This window comes from Chrysoperla carnea, chromosome 3 (genome assembly GCF_905475395.1).
Source record: "Chrysoperla carnea chromosome 3, inChrCarn1.1, whole genome shotgun sequence".
Taxonomy (NCBI): Eukaryota; Metazoa; Arthropoda; class Insecta; order Neuroptera; family Chrysopidae; genus Chrysoperla; species Chrysoperla carnea.
Window position 1 is genome coordinate 46,664,413 of NC_058339.1, and position 23,990 is coordinate 46,688,402.

At 28.9% G+C, this 23,990-nt stretch overlaps 1 protein-coding gene across 1 annotated transcript; it reads left to right on the forward strand.

Annotated features, from left to right (window-relative positions):
• Positions 1 to 253: 253 nt before the first annotated feature.
• LOC123296069 (probable serine/threonine-protein kinase dyrk2) lies at positions 254 to 23,951 on the forward strand. The gene is made up of 3 exons (XM_044877531.1): positions 254 to 1,096; positions 21,145 to 21,270; positions 22,860 to 23,951. The coding sequence occupies exons 1-3, from the start codon at positions 959 to 961 to the stop codon at positions 23,949 to 23,951; spliced, it is 1,356 nt and encodes a 451-aa protein (XP_044733466.1). The 5' UTR covers positions 254 to 958.
• Positions 23,952 to 23,990: the final 39 nt, after the last annotated feature.

The window sequence follows — 23,990 nt, forward strand, 5'->3', positions numbered from 1 at the left end:
AAAAAATAAATAAATAAAAAAAAATATTAAAAAATTAAAAAAAAAAAACCAAAGGGTAATTTTATAAAATTGTATACAATAGTCATTTACACACGCAGTCATATCGATGAAAATTCATTTTTTAAAATACAAAAAAATAAAAATATATTTTTTTTAAATTAAATTAAATTAACAAAAAATAAATTAAATATTTAAAATTTTTACTTTTAAAAAATAAAAATAATTTTATAAAATGTACGCGGCTGCAGGTGGTGCCTCCATTGCCAGTCGTCAAGCACGACAAAAACAAAAACAAAAGAAAGCTGCCGCATTACAAACAAAAGCAACAGGGTCAGGTAGTGGTAAATCAGGTATACCCAGTAGTAAATGTGTACAATCAGCATCCAAAATAAATTTATCATCCGGTACACCACAAAGCAAACAATTCCATAATTTACCAAGTAATTATTATAATCAAAATCAACAATTTGGTATAAATAAACCAAAATCAAGTCCTGCTGAACGTTCAAGTTTAACTACTGGTTTAAAACCACCTGGTGCTGTCTCTCGACGTAATAGTTCAAATGTTCATCATCATAGTCATTTATTAAAGCCTTCAGAAACAGTTTCCGGTCATTTATCAAAAGCCAAATCCACAACCAAAATACATCATTCACAATCATGTGTATTTGCCACAAAAGATATACTTCCAAATCATCCATTCTCACCCACTGATCAACATACCTCTTCGACATCGCATCACCATACACATCATACACACATACATCACAAATTCCTAATACCCGAACCACCAGAACGTTCAGATAGTATTATCGATCCAACTGCTATTGCAAAGTCTTCCCTTGTACTACCAATTAGTGGTGCTGATGTTGGCGATGATGTTGGTGGGAAACCATTGGAGCGACGTTGTAGTGTTCGCCATCGGGATGCTACGCAACATGAATTCGATGACAATCATATGTCGTATGACAATCAGAATCAGTTAAATCATCAAATGGGTTACAATGAAGATAGACCAAGATGGGATATTATGGGTTACAATGATGATTCACATGATAAATATGATTGTGGTAGTCTTGATTTCCCATTTTCAGAGGTACTTTGTTCAAAATAAACAAAATTTGTTTTACTTACGTGTTTGAAAATATTTATTCAACATTTGAAACTTATATCGACTAACATTATGTAACAAGTTGGGAAAAGTATTTCAAAAGTGTCAATATTGCAAAAATTATAACAAAAAAAATCTCATGTATTATACATCAAGGTCCATCGAAATTCTCTACCTCATCGTGTATGCATATGATTAGAAAAACAGTTAAAAAAGCCTGCTGTATAATATCGAACGAATTGCTCTAATTATCTATGCTTTTTATATATTAGACGAATCATTTTAGATCAAAAAAAGGCTAAAATGAAGAATTTTTATGTACCTCAACCTATCGGGTCAGTTGTTTTTTTCAGCAATATTCAGCAAGATTCATATTTCAAAATCTACATGTAGCTTCTTGCGGCTAGAAAGTTTGGCCATTGCTATGGGCCAAAAAAGCCCATTGTTATAATAGGTCATTTTTGAAAATTTCAAAACCTTGAAAATATGCAACAAAATGGGCCAGAAACATACATTTGGGGGTTTTCGGGATCGCTGATCACTATTCTGAAGTCAGAATTTTATTATACTTCCCCCCTCCTGGAGTAATTCACCCCGCTGGTCCAAATTGAATACTTACAGAAAATTGCTTTGTTAGGTCAACGAAGGGCAAAAAACCCTAAAAAGGGGGGAGTATATCCCCATTATAACTTCGGAATCGTGATCTGTGACCCCAAAAACTCCCGAGTATACTTTTTTGGCCCATTTTGTCGAATATTTACAGAATCCTTCTGTTTTGGACATGCGGGGGCGAATAACCCCAGAAGAGGGGAGTACATCTTCATTCCAACTTCGGAATCGTGCTCAGTGACCCCAAAAGCCCTTGAGTATACTTTTTTGATCCATTTTGTTGAATATTTACAGAATGTTTCAATTTTGGACCAGCGAGGTAAATTACCACAAGAGGGGGAAATTATATCGAAAATCTGATTTCGGAATAGTGATCAGAGACCCCGAAAATCCCCGAGTATACGTTTCTGGCCCATATTTTCAAGGTTTTAAAATTTTCAAAAATCACCTCATAAATGGATTCTAATGATTTGAATATTTGGCCCATAGCAAAAACCAAAACTTTCTAGCGGCAAAAAGTTAGAGGAAGATTCTGATATAAGGACCTTCCTGATCATTTAAAAAAAAAAAAAAAAAAAAAAAAGGGCTCGATAGATTGAGGTACAAAAAAATTCTCTATGAAATGCTAAAGTGACACGACTATTAGTGGATAATTTTATTCTTAATACTAAAGATGAAATTTTTTTATTCGATGTTTATACAAACAATTTTCGGTTGTCATATTGTATAATATTAATTTGTTTTTTTATTAGTATTAAAATTTTTGAATAATAATAACCTATTTTTATGGCCATTATACATACTTTTGAAAACAAAATAAAAAAGTAATTTTGTTTCGAAGTATAAAATATAAATAATTGAATAGGTTATCCTACGTCTACCATTGAAATTGTAGGAATTTAATACTGTAATTTCCTATTATGTTACATATTAGAGAATATGATATTATGTATTCTAAAATTCACTAACAATATCTTTGAAACTACTAAAGAATTCAATCGTTTCATTGTTACATTCATTATTATATTCTACACAATAAGTTCGTATTACCTACATACCATCGTTCGTTATCAGGACCGGATTGACGAAATGAAAAGTTCGCCAAATGTCTAGACACCGTGGGAAAATCAAAAATTCACAAACATCGTGTCTATTGGCGGATTTCTGAATGAGATGGAACTATTGCTTTTGTACCGATGATAGAAATTTGAAAAAAAAAAAACCTCTTTAAATGTTGAAGAGAACATTTAAAGAGATTTTTTACAAATTTCTATCATCAGTACAAAAACAAAAGCTCCATTTCATTCGGAAATCCGCCAATAAACACGATGATTGTGGATTTTTGATTTTCCCACGGTGTCTAGACATTTGGCGAACTTTTCATTTCGTCAATCCAGTCCTGATAATGAACGATGGTATGTCTAACCTAACCTAACCTATAAAAATAGCAAATAAGGTTTTCAATAATTTTAAGGACTTCATCCATAAATTTTTTAATTATGATAAATAATTCCAAAAAATGCTCACTGCCATCATATTTGTGGTAAATTAATAATACTAGCAGTAATAAAATGGTGGAAGTGCATTTAAGTTATGTAGTATATATCTATGGCTTATATGATGTTCAATTATTTGCGCTCCCACCATATTTATTTAAAAGAATCCTTCGTTTCATTTACAAATAAGATACTACTGACAAATGATGAAGACACGTTTCAAGGAATTTAATTACAAATTAATTACACAGACTGTCTAGCGTTCGATTATTCTGTTTTTCTCAGTTACCATTGGTGTTCAAAATTAAGGTTACATAAACTATTCGTTAATAGATTATTATTGGTAAAAATTTACTTAAATAAACGCATGTAGGGTAAAATGAAAAACAACCTGGGAAACCTATGAAGGAAACTTGCGAATAGATAGTAATTATTGTCTTCGTAATTATTTATTTACTCGTACTAAGAGCTATTTACTAAAAACCACCGTCCGAACGGCATTAAGAGAAATTTATTGGTTTTTGACTGGCCGATGACAGATTTTACTCAGTCATACCTCCAAGTATTCTTGAACATGTAAAGGCTTATATTATTGGAGGAATAAGTTGAGAAAATCACCGAATAAAACCTATCACCATTACCTAGTCTTTTACTAATTGTTGAGGGGAGAAAATGAGTTTATAAATCTCTATCTCTATCTCTATATATTATAAATGCGAAAGTAAGAATGTTTGTTTGTTTATTTGTTACGTTTTCACGCTAAAACTAGCGAATGGTTTTTAATGAAACTGTACAGCATTATAGCTCATACTTCAGAATAACACATGAGCTATAATTTATAAAGATATATTTTAAAACAAGTGAAAACAAACAATTGACTGAGTTAATTATTAAAATACCATGTAAAGACAGTGTTGATGACACTATCGTTTGTTTTTTGACTTCTCGTAAATAAAAAAAGGTATCCACTCTTAAATAGCCACACACACGTAACTGATATTCCCATATTAATACATACTCTGAAATTTGCATCTAATTAGCACCCTCGTGAGTAAACAGCAATGTTTACAAAAAAATGTTTCAAACAAAAGTTGTTTATTTTTTTATAAGGAACATTTTTTGCTTTTAAACTTTTGTTCCATCTCTAACGGTTTACAAGATGGGTCCTACGGACCCAAGACCCAAATGACCTATGTTGCTCATTTACTAACTCGACCTCACTATTTACGCCCTAAGCACGCTATAAAAATTTCAGATTGTTATCTCTTTTCGTTTTTAAGTTATCATGTTGACAGACAGACGGACAGACAACCGGAAATGGAATAATTAGGTGATTCTATGAACACCTATACCAAAATTTTGTTCGTAGCGTCAATATTTTTAAGAGTTACAAACTTGGGCCTAAACCTAATATACTGTGTATATTTCATATATACATGGTATAAAAATAAAAAAATTTAATTTAATCTGACATTTTTTACAGAAATCGGTAATTTTTGGTTCATAATGATGATTATAGATGGAGCAGGTCTATATAATCATCATTTTGAACCATAAATTAAAGTATTCTGCAAAACTTCTAAATACTAATTGTCAAACCATTCATGGTCAACTTTTCTGATATACTCATTGAGTTATGCCTATTTTACATTTAACAAAGTTGAAAACTGTGCACATCAAGAGAGGTGGAGGCTATAAAGCGGTGTTTTTTACTTTTAAGCCTAGTGGAACGGGCGGGTATCAAGCTAGTTATATTATAAATTTACATTAGGGTTTGGGGTTTCACTTAACTGCAAAATTTATACAACTATTTTCCTTATATGCCTGAATTACTTACTTTTTTACAGCATATAATTAAAATATATTATATACAGCATACACAAAATTTAAAAGATTATCTCATGAGAAAATAATATTTTTATTAATTCTAACCTGTTGTAAGAAAAAAATGTATTTAAGATTTCTACTTATCAAATTTAACAATATTCAATGTTTAAAAAAGTATAGTGCTAACACTTTAATGAAAATTCGTTTGAAATCATCTAAAAAATTTACATAAATTTTTGGATAACAAAAGGTGATAAAGTTCCTATACAAATGAAAAATAAAAGTTTAACAACAAAAATTTACTATCAATAATTAACAATCCTCGACAATATTTTATTTAACAATATTTTACACATATTTTCATTGAATATGGGAAATAAAAAAACTGTGGAAATGGCTATAATGGAAAAATATGACGGATACGTTGCTCAAATTTTATCAAATATATTAAACATCATGGTGTATAATAAAATTATGGAAGCTGGTACCGCTGTGACAGTGTCAATGCGGTTTCAATTTTCATGGTGGTGTGAAGTGCGCCGATGAGCACAGCCGTGTCGGCCAGTATGCAAGCCGCACTTTTGATCCGCGAGAAACAGCGATTACGACGTAAGGGCAAACGCCCAAATCGTCCACAACAGCTTCCAAGCCACGTGGCAACTAGAGAAATAGCTCCATTCCCCAGGTATCCCCCTTATTTTCCACTACATGGACAACCACCTCCAGGACGTACCACGTGGGTATGTATTATTCAAAATATTATTTTATTCATTTTATTAAGTAAGATTTATTTAAAAATTATGATTATTCAAAGTGTTCTAGGATTTTAGTTTTTGATACAAATTATATTCTAGGAATCATAATTATATACACAAGATTTATTCTAAAACGCTTTGTGTGCTCTCTCAAATTGAACAAATCTAGATATTAATTCCATTGAATTTATGAAAACATAATTTTTGCATATTTTTCATTTTTACCAAGAACCAGATCTGTCAAACTTTGCCTGTATGCTAGACTTCTTGCATAATATACAGTATAATATATATCTATACCAATACAGTAAGTCCTTCATCATCCTTTCTATGTTTCAATCAAAACTTGTTCGTATCAAAAGCGAGCATCTCATAGCCACGTATACTACGTTATTTGTCATTGAATTAATGCGAGAAGTATAGGGTACGACGAAAATTTACCATATCTAGTTTTTGGTTTAATAATTTTTTTCCTATATTCTAAAAACTTAACAATAATTTCGTATTACTTTAAAGCATGTTAGCATTAAGAGATTGTTAAAATAATATTATTCTTTATATTCGAGTTTTAGTAGTACTAGTTTTAGTAGTATATTGTTTTATAATTTCACGTTATGTACCGCGTGGCCCATTTAAAATTATTCAGTTGAAAGGGTTTTTGAAAAAATGACGCAAAAAAAAGTTGTTCTAGTTGAAGTCGGACATATCTCAGAGGCCCTAAATTTGACCTAGGCTTGCAATATCCTTTAAATTAACACTATTTCATAACCGATTGAAGATAAATGAAAAGTTTAATTTGCAAGTTTCTTTTGAAATAACAAACATCTTATGGCAGAAACATTTTTCGTTTACCTTGATAATTTAGGCTAATTATAGACCGATTTATGCTTTCAGTTTCTGCTGTTTTTGATAGGTTTACGAAAAAATGTTTCTTACAAAAGTTGTTTGAATTCTATTTCATAAAGAATAACTTTCAATGTTGAAACTTTCCTGTATATATTATCAGTTCGGAGCATGAGTTGATCTTTCATTTTTTCAGGCATGAGTAGAACAGAACAACCTTTGCAAATCCAGGTCATATTTACGGTTTTGGTGGAATATCCTCCTCTTAGCAGAGAAACTTTAACTTTTTTTTAGATATTTTTTCCAAAAACTTATCGAAATTTATAGCTTGATTTTTTAAAATGGAACACCCGATATATCTTAAAGGCATATTTTCACAGCACTTAGCGTAATTGGCTAATTTTTTACTAATTAGTTACATTAAGAATGACTGTAGGCAATGTAGCTTTATATAAAAATGGTTTTTATTTTTAAAAAATAATAATAATTTAAAATCGTATTACTGATTTTTAAAAGTCCCTATTTATGTGATGAAATAAGTAAAACTCAAAAAGCCTCAACGTAACACAGCAAATTTTTAATGATTTTAGTTTAAATTATTCAGTAAATATTTTAATTTGCATTAAAATTTTTACTTGATTGTGCCACAGGGAAGTAATAACAAGTAAATTAAATCTTAAATTATTCGCGACACTCTTCCATTTAACTATAAAATCCTTTTATGAGATTCAAGTATTCATCAAATATAGCCAGCGGAAATTTTTATTAGTAAATTGGACGTAAATTTTACAAAATTCCACTAATTTTAATGATATTTATTTATTATTAAATAAATTACAAACATTTGTGTGTTTAATCAATGACAATCTTTTCGTTAACACACCGAACTTTAATTATAAATATTTCGATAATCAATTATAATAATTGATGTGTTTAATTGTAATTATCTATCCATATAATTTTATTTATTCAATATTAAATTAACATAATCAATATCATGTATTTAATTATGAATAGTATAACACTTTTATACAGAATGTATTTTTCTTGAATTTGTGCCCCCTTGAAGTTTTAAGAACTTACTAGAACAACATCTTAAATACTTTTAGGAGGCTGTCAGTGTGGTAAGATGTATTAGTGAACAGAAATTTCATCTTCCAATGTGTAAATTTCTTCGTCTAAAGTGTGTATTCATATTTTTAAATAGAAAAACACTTATTCACGAAAACTTTTGTTTATTTTTGTGGCTTTCATAATTGTAGTGTATTTGAATTGTATAGAATAAAAGTATCGATCATTTCTATGGATTTTATAGTTAGCATTTTTAATTACAACAACAAATCAAAACTACAACAATACAGGCAATATTTGGTAGAATTCATAATTCTTAAAAGCAATGCTTTGAGAAAAGTTCAATCAATGTGCAAATTTTTTTATGCCATGACAAATTTTCATTTTGTTCCAAGTTTTCAATAAATCTTAATATTTTATATACTCCTTCTTTGTGGATGGCTACCATTAAAAGGAGGAAAAGAAGAATTTTAGGCTTACGAATAAAAACAGAGACAAATTGAAATTGAATGTGACATTCTGTAATAAAAATTATTTCGTTCATTCTGTTTATTAGTTAAATATTCAAGTTTATTGATTGATCTCCTAATATTTATACATACATATACAATCTGATTGATAATTTAATTAAATGTATATGAATAATTAATCAACTTTCAATATTTGTTGTTTATATCAAAACTGGCCCACCATTAAATTGTCCAACTTGTTGCTTTGATATTATAATTATTTTATATTTATAGTTCAGATTTCATTCTTAAAATAACATATATATATACTCAGCTAAATAATTAAACGGTTATTTTAATAACATCAAAATTTCAAACAGCTGTATCTCTGAGAAAAATGTACGAACTTAATTCTCTAACATCACACTTGTAATCTTGTAGGTAGTTTCTAGTTTTGAATCCATGAACTTTTATCATTCCCTAGTGCTTTATACTAAGGGTAAACAATGTTTTAATGTTTTAATTAGTATATCTTTGGAGAAAAACTATTTAAATTTAACTGATACCATTCGAAAGCTGTATTCAATGCACAAATGCTTGATGATAATTCAACAAAAACCTTATAATTTTGTCAGTAATACGATTTACCACTTCAATTTGAATTAAACTTAAAATTATTATTTTTAGACATTAACAAACTTTCCGAAATTAGTTCATTAATAGAAAAACAGTTCATTAAATAGTTTTCAAATAGTTAATGCATGAATTATACTTATTACTTTTAAGCAGTAGGCTTAAGATTGTTCTTGAATGATAATAAAAATTAAAACATACTAATTTGAGGCTAGGGCACAATAGTGGTTCGTTCAATGCAAATATATATAATTTAGAAATTCGTCAATTCAATTTCACATATACGCAATAACTACACGAAAATGGAATCATATTACCATATTACCATGGCAAGCACTGTAATGGTAACTTACAATGTAATGCAAAGAGTAAAATATTTTTAAAATACTCTACATTTTCCTTATTTGTCTAAAACTATAAATTTTAGTAATCCTTGTGAAATTTAAACAAACGGCTTTTGGCTCATTTTTCTGAAACTATAGACTCTAGTAATCTTTGTGGATTTAACAAATACAGAGTGCTAAAAATTCAGATTTTTGGGATATTAAGAGTTAAAAAGGGGTTAAAGCTCAAACATAGGTAATAAAAGACACTTTTCGAAACGTCTTTCGCGAAAAAGTCACTAGAAAACTGTTATTCTATTTTCTTATTTAGAATTTTTGGTATATCCCCTCCTTGTCACAAAAACTATGTTTTTAAAAGTTTTCAGTTTTCAAACTATTACAATTACCTTATTCATATTTTTAGAAAGTTTGACCAAAAACCATTCCTGATAAGGAAAGTGCGAGGTCCTTTCTTTGAACTATAATACGCAGATAGGTAGATGTATACTTGCTTAAATGTAAGAGCATGATAAAATATAGAGAATAGCCTGTTTTTTATATGCATGCGTGTTTAAATTAATAGTATGTATTTGTTCTTTTAACTTTTATACAGGGTATAGAAAAAATACCAGTACCCCAAAAATGAATGGCAAAAAAACATAAACTTGATCTTGAAGTTGTTTTTCAAGGTTGGTAACTTTAGAGTTTCAAATAAAAGCACCAATTTTTGACATGACTAACATTAAGCCTAAAGGTCGTGTAAAATGACTTCAAGAGCCTTAAAAACGACGAAAATTAACTTCAAAGTATATTTCAAAGCAAGTACTTAGTATAATTTTTTAATTTTAAGTATTACATTTTGAAGACTTTTAGCCTCAATGTTATCCCGGAACATGAATACATCATTCAACGTACAATTTTGTGCTTGATTCGTACTCGATGTAAAAAAATGGGTGTTTTCATTTGAAAGTTAGGTTTAAAATTACCTTGAAAATCCACTTAAAAGTCAAGTTTAAGGTCATTAAATAGTGCAACTCTTTGAACCTATCAACTTTTATATTTTGGGCCACCGGTGTGTTTTTACACCCAGTATTTGAATAGAAAACATTACCTAGGTATTATTTATAGTTACAATTTTTGTAAATGTACGTATGATATATTATAGTGAAATTTAAAAAAATAGTCATACTTATCCAAGGTTATACAAAAACCTACATTGATTTTTTTCATTGCTTTATAAACTTAAAGTGTGGATACATAGTTTCATTACTTTTATCATAGACAACTAATTATGATATAAATATTTTCATGTAAAAAAGCACTACAAATGATTCAACAGAAAATTCTATTCGCGTTTTTTATCTTTTGCATATCGGCAAATAAACCTTTTATGCGTTTTTCTCGGAATTTGGTACCCTGAGGTTTTCCGAGCCTTTTTTGAAACTATAATAGATAGAAGTTTCCCGTTTGGTAGTTCAAGTTAGTTTCTTGTGCCAAATTTCATACTAAACCGATTTGATAACATTAAAGGGACGAAAATGATTTAAATGTTTTTTTTGGAAAATTGATTTCCACCCCTTTTACCTCCTTAATACTATCTAATAGAATAATTAATGAGGGAATTCGGCACTAAAGACCAAAAACTTAAAGCTACATAGGTAACATCAATTTTCAACTTTCTCTTATAGTTTCGAACATAAACTCTGGAAATTTTTTTGCGTACGGCGGGGAGAATTATTTTTATGTTTCATAATCTACGTACTTTGAAACATAAAACTTTAAAATTTGTTTCTCCTGCCCAGATTACAATAACTATATATCGTTTTATGCAAAAACGGGAGTGGAAGTTAAAAATGTCTTTTTATCATTAAAAGTAACAGGTGTCTATCTTTTACTTAGAATAACTCTACTTAGAAGAAGAAACATTTTGATGATTGTTTGTTATTCAGAAGAATACGAAATTATTTCTTTACTTTTTAGTGCATATTAATTTGTTTTGGAATAGTTATTTGAAGTCGGTTTTTGTTTTTGTTAAAATTTTTTTTACTGGGTAAGCTGCATTCAAATATATAAAAGTACAGCTAGCTTAATATTTTCAAGAATTTTTATCGAAATACATGCCAAAACCAAACACGAAGGGAAAATTAACCGCCAAATTCTTAAATAAATCTAATTGTTAAAAACCTTCGGGAGAAATCTATAAAAGCACATTTTTGAGTTTTTGCATGAGGTTGTTAATCATTGCATGCGGTAGAGTACGTTTAGCCTAAACCATTTAGAGTTTTATTTATAATCTGAAAATTTCTAATCCCAAGCCGCATAATATAAAAATGATAAAGGTTACATCCCCATAAAAATATTACGTTCTGTTTTTTTAATCAAAAATAGTGTTAGTAAAGTATATTTATTGAAATATTTATCTACCAGGGGATTTTTTTAAAAAGTGTCCACTCATTTAATTTTTTTATCCAAAAATACTCTTTTAGTAGACTTTTATTCACTCATAAAATAAGTGAATTTGGTCTATTAATTTTTTTCTGTTCTTTGCCTATAATTTTTAACCATTTTATGGATAAGAATGGAAAAGACGTTGCTTTTTTTTAAACAAAGGATATGTAAAAAATAAATTTTTCCATTTAAAATATAAAATTGATTTCTGTGAGATCATGAAACCGCCTACATGTTTTCCGGTTTTTATATTCCATATCGTTCGCGAAATATTAATGTAAATACTTTTTAAAAAATCACTCTAAAAATAAATATGTAATACAGGCAAAAATTTAATTGTATGTATTTTATCAATAATATTTTTCTCAAAATTGACACTAACAATTCAATTCACCTTAGAATACAACTAAAACATGATTTTTTGCTTTATTTTAATTTACAAACTATAATATCTAGTATTTAAGTTTTTTCTGCTTTAAGCTTCTTTGTTTCTCTATTTAAATTCTCCAATACGAGCACAATTTAGTAAATACTTCTTATTATCTTACTGGATGAAAAAAATATATAATTTTATTATGGTGTGAGTGTGATTTGTGCTTTCAAAAAAATTATCTCTATATTTTCATATAAATTAGATATAAATTGTAATTCAAAATTCTCATGGATATTCGAAATGTTTATAAACGAAAAATATTAAAGAAACCAAATTTATCAAATTTATCAAGTCTATCTATCCATTTTTCCATATATTGAAAAGAATTTAAATAAAATGATCGTAAACTGAAAATCTCATGAGAATTTGAAACTTTAAGAAAATATATATATAAATGTAAATAAAAATATAATAATTTCTGTCTTCAGTGTGCTTCCAGCTGTAATACTCGCTACTGTGCTACTGTGTATCTGCTCTCCTCTCACTCTGTCGCACTGTGTCGCTTACCTGTATACGCACATCTTTCACTCTTACTACTACTACTACTAAATAAAAATAGGTATAGAAGAACACAATTATTTTCAATTTTACCAAAAAAAAAGTAAAATAAATCAGAAACAAAATAGAGCAAATAGCATTAGGTATAATATATGACATAATTCAGCATCTGATACACCAAAGCTTATATAGTACATGTGATCAAGAAAATTCAATGGGATGTGTAACATTTAACAGGTAGTACTACAGATTCCAAAATAACCATCTAATTTTTTGTAAAATTTTTCTCATTTAATCATATTGATCACATATATGTAATATCATAGTTAATATTGAAAGTTTGTATTAATGATGTCTAAAAGCTAAGAATCTCAATCTATTCGCTACGTGCATGAGTTTTATTTCAGAGAGTTACAATAGTAACGACAGACTTCTTTATTAAAATAATTATATGGATGGACATATAAGTCTATGGATTGTATATATGTATTACATTGAAAGAATTTAATACTATTTTCTAATTTAAATTAGTAATTATATTAATTTACATTTACTATACCATTTACATAGAAACAATTGAAAACACAAGCATAAATCATAAAAATTTTTTGGTATTCTGGAACAAAAAATGATCGATCATATTAATATTCAATCATATCGAGATCGAGACCCATCGATTATAATATTAGACATTCCGAGACTTTTTAAATTACATAATCCATATAAGATCGATCATATCCCATGACTTACTTATTTAAATTATATAATGATTGTTTCTTCCATTAATCATGCATGAATCAAAATTATTTTATTAATCTTCTAATCAATAATGTTTTTTAAGGATTTTTAAGGATCATATATACAAACTTTCAAAATGTATTCGATTTTAGCATTATTATTGAAAATACCTTTATAGACATACATTTTGATAATTTTATAGTTTTAGATAATAACCCTTTAATATTCATCGTAGACTTAACTCATCAAGTAGAGATTTTGACAAAATTTGTTATTGGTATCGATCGTAGCCACGATTAATCGATTGTATCAGTATTGTAGTGTAATTAATATATCATTTGTTATATTCGGTTCTTGTTCAACCTACAAAAGAGAAATAAATTTTAACACGATGGAATGGTAATCGTCTGAATTTTGTTAAAAATAGTGATATATCAAACGATGATCTATGAATATGCCAATAATATAACATCAAAATCTCCAGCTTTTGAACTATCTTGACGGCGGCATTTAATCTATTCGCTTATACTCGGCTATAGCCATGACTAAAAAATGCACCGAACATTACACTAACTGTTGGCTGAAAACTTATGTTTTCAAATAATGAATCAATGGAAAATCATCTGGAAAGTTATGTTTCCAAATGCACAATGAAAACCAATGACCATATGCTTTACAAAAGATGCATTACAAGATAGCTGTAAGAATGGTTTTTTTGGGTAGATTTTAGCTATGAATGAAAAAGAACAGATTCGATGTAATCGTAATGTTAAATACATTATATGTCGTGTATTTAGAAATATAATTATTCAGAGGATTGCCATGCTGTGTAAATTTTTCGCCAATTTTATCATCGAGTAAAATCTAGGACTATTTCCAAGTCTGTACAAGAACGTAACATTTAAAAGATTCATGCATACACGTAACAATTGTGTAATTTTTTTCGAAATTGTTAATTAGTCTGGGTATACAGCGAATAGATAAAATAATATCTTTAATAAATAAAATAAACTTCTAAATTATTTCCTTTAATTTGTTTTTTTATTTTTTATTTTTTATTTTAAAATGTGATATTGGTCTTTCCAATTTTTGTTAGTCTTACAATTTTCAGAGTAAAAATGGCATCACTGAATTATGAACAACTGGCATGCTATGATAAAACTATTTCTTTTCAATTTTTATAAAAGTTGTAATAAAATAGAACAAAAGTTAAATTAATAAATAATTCATGAATACTAATTGCATTACTATTTAATAAAGTTGAATAAGATTGATTACAAGCTAATGAGACGCAACTAGTAACGGCGGCGGTCAACTGTTAAATTCTAGTAACTATTATACACGACTATTTTAGAAAAATTTGCAATGCAACTACATAATGTTAGTAGCAAAATATTAAACAACACATACCAAAATTTTAAATAAAAAAGTAGAACTTTAAAATCGTAAATATTTACTTGATATATTAAAACCTTCATTATCATGTAATAATTTTTTGTAAACTTAATTTTCCAATATTTTGCTTAAGGTCGTTGGACATTTCTCTTTTATTTTCCTTGGAATAAAGAAATTTACTAAATTTAAAATTTTTTTAGATATATATATGTTCGTTTTGCAACTAACTACAGTGATTTTAATAATTTTTTTTGCATTATTTCATGCCATTCACCATTTTCATCAGACAATTTATACTAAAATAAACCCTAATACGCCACTGTTAATCGACTAGTATCCAATATGCTTCTTTTTTTTTATAAATGTAAAGAATCACGAAATAATCAAATTACACTATTATTAATTTAAATAGCTAAATTTTAAAATACCTATCACTAGAGTGGAAATTCGTGTTTTTGTTTGAACTGAAGTTCATTAAAAATCGTTGATATGAAATAATATTTTGAAAAAGTACCCACTTTTTTTTTGGTTAATAATTGGGATTTTTTTTATCACTTTTAAACCTATAATTTTTTTTTTACTTCTTAGACAGTAAAGTGTAACAAAATACAGTATTATATTTTAATATTAATAAATTTTAACACAAACAAGACCTCTATATTCAAACATAGGTACTCAACAAATTTTCGACTATTTTTATTTTTTTAATTTTTATAACTATTCGAAAGATCAAATTAGTGTACTCTGGTGCTTTGTGTTAATATGTAGGTAGATTCTGTAATCATTTTACTCAGTTTACTTTGTTTACAAATGAATGAATAAGTATATATCTTTACTTCATTAGTGGTTTAAGTTTTTCCCGTGATCCATCAGATTTATCGAACTTTTACTAAAAATAAACAATTCTGCGTTCTACACTTCAAGATGCTCTTGTCAAGAAAACGCTAAACAAGTAAAAAAAATATAAAGAATAAACTGAATATAATAATAGACAATATTAAATTAAAATTTAAAGAAACCTCTGACATAAAATCCTGTCTGATCGATTTGTTTGCGGCATCGCACCTCCGAAAAAGGAGACGATTTTGTCTCATTCTTTGTCCTTTGAAGACCATCACGTCAAAACTAAAAAAAACTCTCGATTAAAATACCTTTTAAATAAATAAAACACAAATCGAAATCGATTCAACTATTTAAGAGCTACGCTGCCATAAAAAAGTCTGTTCGATTTGTTTATGGCATGGGAGCTCCTAACCGCGGAAGAACCTAGTTTGATTTTTTTTGTGTTTGAAAGGTGTTTGAAACGGGAGTGTTCTTAGCTATGTTTCAAAAAAATCTGCTCAGCTGTTTGAAGATCTTCACACTAATTCTAGTTGTCATCGGGTACGGAACTCTTAAACTCATTTTTGAAACATAACTGAGAACACTCTCATCAAATTGTCTTTCAAACTAACCAAACTAAAATCAAAATTCATTCATCCGTTTAGGACCTATGATGCCGCCGACAGACACACAAACACGCAGATAAGTTAAACTTGTATCAGCCCTCCTTTTAGTCGGGGGTTAATTAAATTTAAAATGAACTTCACAACTGATTTTCATCACAAGTTTTTTGGAAGCCTAAAAGCAATAAAACGAAATGTGCCTAGTACTAATTATATGGCTATTATAACCAAAAATGTATAGTTTTGAAGTATAACGATTTTCAATTATTCCGGAATTTAATTATATCCACTTTAAAAATAAATAAACGAAACAGAACAAAACCTTCCACAGTGTTTGGCTATGTGAATAACGTCTCATGGCCAAACGCTGTTACATGTTATTTCAAAGAATTGAAATAATCAAAGTTTAGATTAATTATTTAAGTAAATTATGTCGATATTTTTTATTCTATGAAATGAAATATTTTTTATAGTGTAATGTTTATACCATGCATATATGTAATATGCAAGGTATACTAAGTTTAGTCCCAAGTTTGTAACGCTTAAAAATATTGATGCTACGCACAAATCAATCACACAAATACGCACGACGACAGACAGATAGACAGACAACCGGAAATGGATCAATTAGGTGATTTTATGAACACCTATACCAAAATTTTTTTCATAGCATCAAAATTGTTAAGCGTTACAAACTTGGGACTAAACTTAGTATACCGTGGTATATTTCATATATATGGTATACAGATTTCGACAGTGAAATGTACTGATAAAGCGCGACACAAGAACATAAACCAATTGTAAATCTATATAGAGGTAAAAAAAAGATATTACAGGCACACCTTACACAATTTTATCGCTATAGAGTTAGACTCAGATTGCGTGTCGCCGGTTCACCTGTACGAACAGAAAGAAAATTCAACAACGTTATTTTTCCATTTTTATTACCAACGATACACTCTTATATATTTATAATGAGATAGTATTAGATTTTCTATCTTTCTTTGTTTTATATACATATCACCTTTTACATACCTACTACACAACAAAAATTATTTTGTCAATAAATAAAATGAATCTAATGGTAAAATAAAAGTTCAAAGTGTGCCAGTTTTTTTATATTCTCATTTAGACCGTGAGCTTATAATGAAGTTATAGTTATGTGTTTTTTTTACCTGCTTTTAGAAGAATGGGAAAAGATAAGTTTGATATAAATTGGCATTACATAGTCGGTGTGGTACTGAAATTGTGTGAGTGCGACCCCTGTAGTCCACACCACCAGCTTCCCAGAAGGGGAAAAAACATTAAAAAAAGGTCTTGTTAGCCTTCATAGATTCTTCAGATTCTGTTTATTCAGTTTATTCCAGTTTTTTTATTACCATTAAAAAACGGCTCAACTAATTCTGCTTAAAACTCTTTCAGTTCTTAAAAACGCGATTACGTGTTAACTAGTTCGCGAGATAATCGAAGTAAAAGAATCCGAACGAACATACGCACATACGCACAAACACACACAGATGTCACATTGGAAAGTTTGATTCGGATATTAAGGCCTAGAAACCGGGGTATATGTAAAACTGTAGATTTTCAAAATCGACCCCATTACATTAACTTCCTCTGGGAAGTTAGTAAAAAAAATTCACAATGGTCCAAAGAAATTTTCTACTGTATATATTAAAAGAAAAAAAAAGTATGCATGTTTTGAAAGAAAATGAATTTTTATAAATACATTTTTCAACCTATTTGAGACCTGAAAACTTCCTGCCATTCTTTTTTATATCTAGTATTGACAATGACTTTCTTTTACTTTCGATATTCATTACGGCGAGACTTGGAATGCGGTTAAAGCTTCAATTTTCCTTAAATTTAAACTTACTTTTATCAATTCTTCTGGAGGTACGTGAAAACTATCACAGAATTTTGCACTTCATTATAGACTTATGGTCTGTTTGAACAATTGAATTGGAAAAGAAAAGCAACAATCTAGCAATACAGGGGTGTAATCACAAATTATTTTTACCAATGACTCTGGTTTATTTTTAAATTGAACGATACTGATTGTAGGGATTTTCTTGAATATTTTAAAAGATTCTATTCTTTTGAATCTATTGATTCTTTTTACAAGTACCAATGTTGTTCATAATTTATTCAGTTTGGAGTATCAACCAGGATGTTAAAAGCATTCATATAAAATGAATCAATTTAATCAAATAACGCCACTCATCTATAAAAGTGTTAAGCAGAAAATACGTTGGGGTTACTTTTAAAAATTTCTTTTTCCATTTATTAATAAAACCATTAACACATATATTCACATGAACTATTAAGCTTCCCTCGTTAAGTGCTGGAGTTCGAGAACATACGTTTGTGTAAGTAAGTTTAGGCTTAAAGGTTCTGTCAACTGGTTAGGACTTTGGACTGGCAGTCAGAAAATATTATCAGTTACATCGAAATTCACTGACTTTTTAGATATTTATTTCCTCTGTCACTTCTAATCCATTCAGTAAAACTTGGTCCAATATTTTAGAACAACGATTCTCCAACTTAACCAACTACTCATTCAAGAAGAAGGTAATCTGCATAGTAGTCACAGAAGTAATAATTTATGCTCTCCTGCTTCAGATGTTGCTGACAATGACATAATAGTTGTATTTAAAATTAAAATACTTATTAATGTGAAATGAAAATACGTTTAAAATATTGTAAATTAAAAATCACATTTTCGTTTTGTTTAAATATAATTTTGATAAACTTATTCCAAAATTATTTTATTTTGGAATAATTAAGAAAAGTGGTCGCCTTAATTATCTTGTCTACTTTTCGTTCACTAAAATAAATGCAAAACACGAATATCCACTTCTACGAAATAGGTACCTAGCTGAACCATTCAATTACTGAGAATACCTAGCTAAAAATTTTATAAGGATCCTTTTTAAAGAATATTATAAGGTGAGTCTTACGAAAAAGATAGTTAGCTTTCCTTTGCTCAGTCTTTTATGTGCGCCCCTGGCACCATATGCCATAGCATATACGGGTGAGTAAATAAATTGACAATAGACCTTTTCATCGATTTGCTTTTGTTTCGGACAGTTGTCAAAAAACTATTCAACCTAAAAAAGTTAAATATATTTTATCTTTTTCAAGCTGCGCTTTTTGACAAGAATAGAAGATATGAGATACGTCTTTACTTGATTGAAAGCAGTCTGAAACAAAAAAGAATCATTTTGTAAATGAAAAGCCCTATTATTAATGTTTATTTTGATTAATATTTCCAAGATGATTAACACGTAGGCAAATAAATACGATTTTTTTAATTACATCGAAACCACATTTTTAGTAGTTGCTATTGAAAATAAAACTTGTCAATTAATTTTAAAATATTCCTATATCCATTTAATTAGTAAACAATACGCGTAATTTCTGTAATATATAGGGAATGTCAACGGATTAAGAGATTCTAATCGCACTTAAAAGTAGAACTGAAACTTATTTGCAATAAAATAAATTTTTCATAGCCTTGTAACGTTTTCCGGATTATGAAACAATTTAACAACAAAATCAAGAATATATACGATAAGACATGCGTATATACGTTAGACATTTCTTGGCCGTGATTTTTCCTCGTGATTACTAAGGAAGTCACAATTAAGCTAACGAAATACCTTATACTCAATCAATTTATTGCTTTTCTATTCAATTTTTTATTGAAATCGTTAACAAAATTATCAGTTAACAGTCGTTAACAAAAGTCCTTAACCATATTTATATCTCGAGAATTATTCGGTATTTTGAAACTTTGGCTGAATCTTTCTTATCTAAATCACTATAAAATCTGAGAATTGATGAAAATTATGTCCGCAATTGAAACTTTACAATGAGTGTCGCCTTATAATACTCATTAGTCATCACCAAGATATTTAAAGTAAAAAAGATTGAAATAGGCCCATTTGCGATAGTTAAATAAAAAGTAAAGGACTTCTTACAGATTTTTTCAGCTTCTTTGGAATTGATTAAACTAAGACTTATGTAGCTTTAAAATAAGTCCTTTCAAATTTGTATCTTGATATGCTTTGTCGGTTGCCAAATGAAAATGGATCAGTTTTGGAAAAATCTTTATTATACAACTTTTTAACTTACAAAAAAATGTTTAGAAAAAACCAATTCCACTTTTAGAATGGACATATGCCCAAAAATTATATCTAAATTTCTAGATATCATGGATATAGCCACCTTATCTTCTAAGACTATATACAATTTATATGCGTATAAATTCTTAGCAAACAGAGTAAACTCATAGTTTGTACAAAGAATTCATGAATATTTAGACTTTATTAACAATTCAAATACGTGCCTTATAAATTGGGTCAAGTGTAGATTAGGGCTTATAATGCTTATACTACATAAACTATACATAACGTTAAACAAATACAAGAAATTTATTTCAGTTTCATTGTATAATCCTTTTTTGTCGATATATAAATTAATGGTTGTGTAAAAAGTTGAAAAATATACTTTAGTTTGTATGAGCTAAACTTCAAAAAACCATATAACCCGATCATCTTAGTAAAAAAAAAGTGGCCAGTCTAGGAATCTAACGGAATAAGCTGAATTTTTGTACAAACGTTTATTTTGATAGTACAAATGTTGTCTCAAATGACGTGTGCTCGTCCTTAGGTATTTAAAGTTAAAGGTCGCCAAAATCTTCTGCCCCCTCTATTTCAAAAACGGTTCAACGTACAAAAACAAGTCTCGGGCAAAATTTGTAGAAAATTCTCTACAACTTTTATAATAAATGTAAACGCGATTGAAGGCAAAGGAAACGAGATATTATCAAAAAACTAATTTTGTGCGACCTTTAATCTTAATACTATCAAAAATTCAGCCTATTCCGTTAGATTCCGAGGTTAAAACCTTAGATGATTGGAGTAATAGTCTAACCATTTATTTCAAATGTTGAATAAAATTTTTAATAATCCTTTAAAGAAATATTCATAAAACGCTAAAATATTTGTATTATTTAAGTATTGTAGTTAAACATAATATTTATATATTTCATGGCTGGAATTTCAGTGCTCGCAGGGTCGTGCGGCATGGCAAGAACGCGAACGCGAACGCCGTGGCTCCCTGACTGAAGCAGCACTCAGTCATCGTGCTCGACAAACTGAGGCACACCTACGATGGATGAAACGTAACAGAGTAAGATAATCAGCTAGTTTGTATAATTTGTTTAAAATTAATATTACCCTTTTTCACCATTTTCCATTTCACTTCCAAATACAACCAGCATGTAAATAATATGAAAATATCGATTAGAAATTTAGAAGTAACTTCTTTTAATAATTAAAACATAGAGATAAAGAAACTTTAGGATATATTTCTGTTTCATTAAAAATACACAGTATTTGCAGGTTTATAACTTCCTTATCCCTGGTCTTTTAAACTCTACCAGGGCTCATAAAGGTGTAAAAGAGCTTGAAGATTCGTTGCCGATAAATACACTTTAATACTCGAAGTGTTTTCGACAGGTCAATCATGTCATGCAAATTCAAGATTATTTGTAAAAGGAAAAAAGGATTATTTTTCTACAGAATTTTACAATCCACGTCTAGAATTATTTTGGAATTTGGCATATTTCCGCCTAGGAAAATCGCTCATATCTGGTCAACGAAAAATCGTACGGCTATGTAACTTAATGACACATGACAAAACAACTTAATGATAAAATGGTTTTGAATTTTCGGATTCTAAGAGAACACTTCGAGTGTAAGAGTATCTTCAAGATCACTTTTTCCTTACCCTTAAAATGAAGTCTGGTCAAAAGGTCCAAGGATAACGAAATTAATTAATGGAATAAAAGCTAAAGTTTTATTAGCAAAGCACACGGTTTCACTTTCAAAAGTAGATGAATACATATGTAGTTTACTTTATCTCTATAGTTTAATTATCATTATTCCAAAATACCCGCTCGATATTTTTAAGGTAATTTAATACAATTAGTTTTATACATCCAAAATAATTTCCCCATAACATACTTAACTGAAGACAGTACATAAAAATAATCACGTAAACTCAAAATAGTCAACTCAAAATAAATTGGTGGAAGCGCTGATAATATTATGCATAATTGTTATATTAATTAGTTCCATGTGCTAACAGCATCATAAATTGAACATCAGCAGAACGTTCTTGTTCCATAGTTTTGAGTATATCGACGATGAAATGAAGATTTTAGCCTAGATTTCTAAGTAGCGATCACATAGGAAAACCAACCGTGTTTTTTACTATAGTTTTAGATATGCTACAAGTGATTTTTTTATTCTGTAAAAACATAACATGTACATGTTTTTCAAAAATTTAATTTTTCCGATACACAGGCTGTATTGACAAGAGATGATAATAACTTTTTTTGTTTACTAAAAACCCATTTGAATTTAATTGAACCATTTTCAGTACAATTCCTCTTTTTTGAGAGAAGTTTACTCCTTTTGTATCTACACATATTCAAGGAAATGTAAAAACTTTTTCATTTTTAATTTAGAATTCTCTATTAGTGTCTTATAAACTTCACAATTTTTATATATTTTTACAAATATTTTTTGTTTCGGAAGACTTAATCCCCCAACCAACCGACGCATTTAAAAAAATGTATCTGCGGATAGCTTATTTTTTCGATATTCTATTTAAAACACTTCGCGAAAAATCCCATGCGAAAACGATCTGCGTCTTAGATGTTGATTAAAAAATTGTGTCGGCCTTGATCTAAAATAAATAATTAAATATTTCAGATTCATGATGCGTCTTATGGAGGAAGTTCTGATGAAGAAGATATTCTTGGTGGACTATATGGAAACCAAAGTGCAGCAGCCAATGCACTTTTATATGTCGGCCTAGGTACAGTAGCAATTGGCGCTGTCATCTTTTTTGTAGGTACTGGTGAAAAAGGTTTCAAAACATTAGAATTACGATTAATTGGCCCTACATTAGTTGGCTGTGGTTTCTTGTGCTGTTTAGTGCGTATACTATTATGTGTATGTCCATCACGTTGTTTTCGTCGAAAAAAGCGTAAACGATGTCGTCATATTGGTAGTGGAAGTTCGCGCAGATTTCGTAATAGTAATCAAATGCCAAATGAAGATTTTCGTATGGCAGATCATAATACATCATTACTTAGAAAACAACAACAGACTAATAAAAAACGGGTATCGATTGCAACCGGTTTAAATAATAGTAGACCGATTGCAAGTACATCACAAAATATTGCGACCACATCATTATTTTTACAAAATGAACAACAAACAAATGTAGTGCCGAAACCAAAGATACCAACAATAGGGGTACCCCATTTAATTGAAGTTAGTGAAATAAGTGATCTAAATAAACAAACAATTAAAACTAATAATAATAGTTCATTACCAAAAGCTGATTCAATTATTGAATTACAAAATTTAGAAATGTATGATGATGTAAGCAGTGTTTCATCATCTAGTGATAATGAAAATGATAAAACTATTAAACAAAATACATCAACAACAATATGTAAAGTGGATGTGAATAAGGATAGTGATAATAATACGTCTATATCTAAATCGAAAATAAATCGTAAGCGTGAACCATTAAATCAACAGTCACAAGCAATTAGTTCGACGACAACATCAGCGACCTCAACATCAACAAGTACGTCGATAATGGAAACAAGTTTGTCGTTAACAACAACTACCCCTTCCTCATTATTCCATAAAAGAAATGAGTTAACTATAAATGTTCAACCAGAAACGTCTGGTGTACATCGTAACGAAATTAAAAACCCCACAACAATGGTAAATAAAACACCAACACCTGGTGAAATAGTTCTAAGCCCTTCTAAACTTGGACAGTGAAAATACATTTGGTTCAGTTTTATTATCCAATTTTTTCCG

Coding starts and splice junctions, on each gene's coding strand:
- LOC123296069 (XM_044877531.1), top strand. CDS start 959: ATGTCGTATGACAATCAGAATCAGTTAAATCATCAAATGGGTTACAAT. Junction 1,097..21,144: donor TTGATTTCCCATTTTCAGAG/GTACTTTGTTCA, acceptor CTGGAATTTCAG/TGCTCGCAGGGTCGTGCGGC. Junction 21,271..22,859: donor GATGGATGAAACGTAACAGA/GTAAGATAATCA, acceptor TAAATATTTCAG/ATTCATGATGCGTCTTATGG.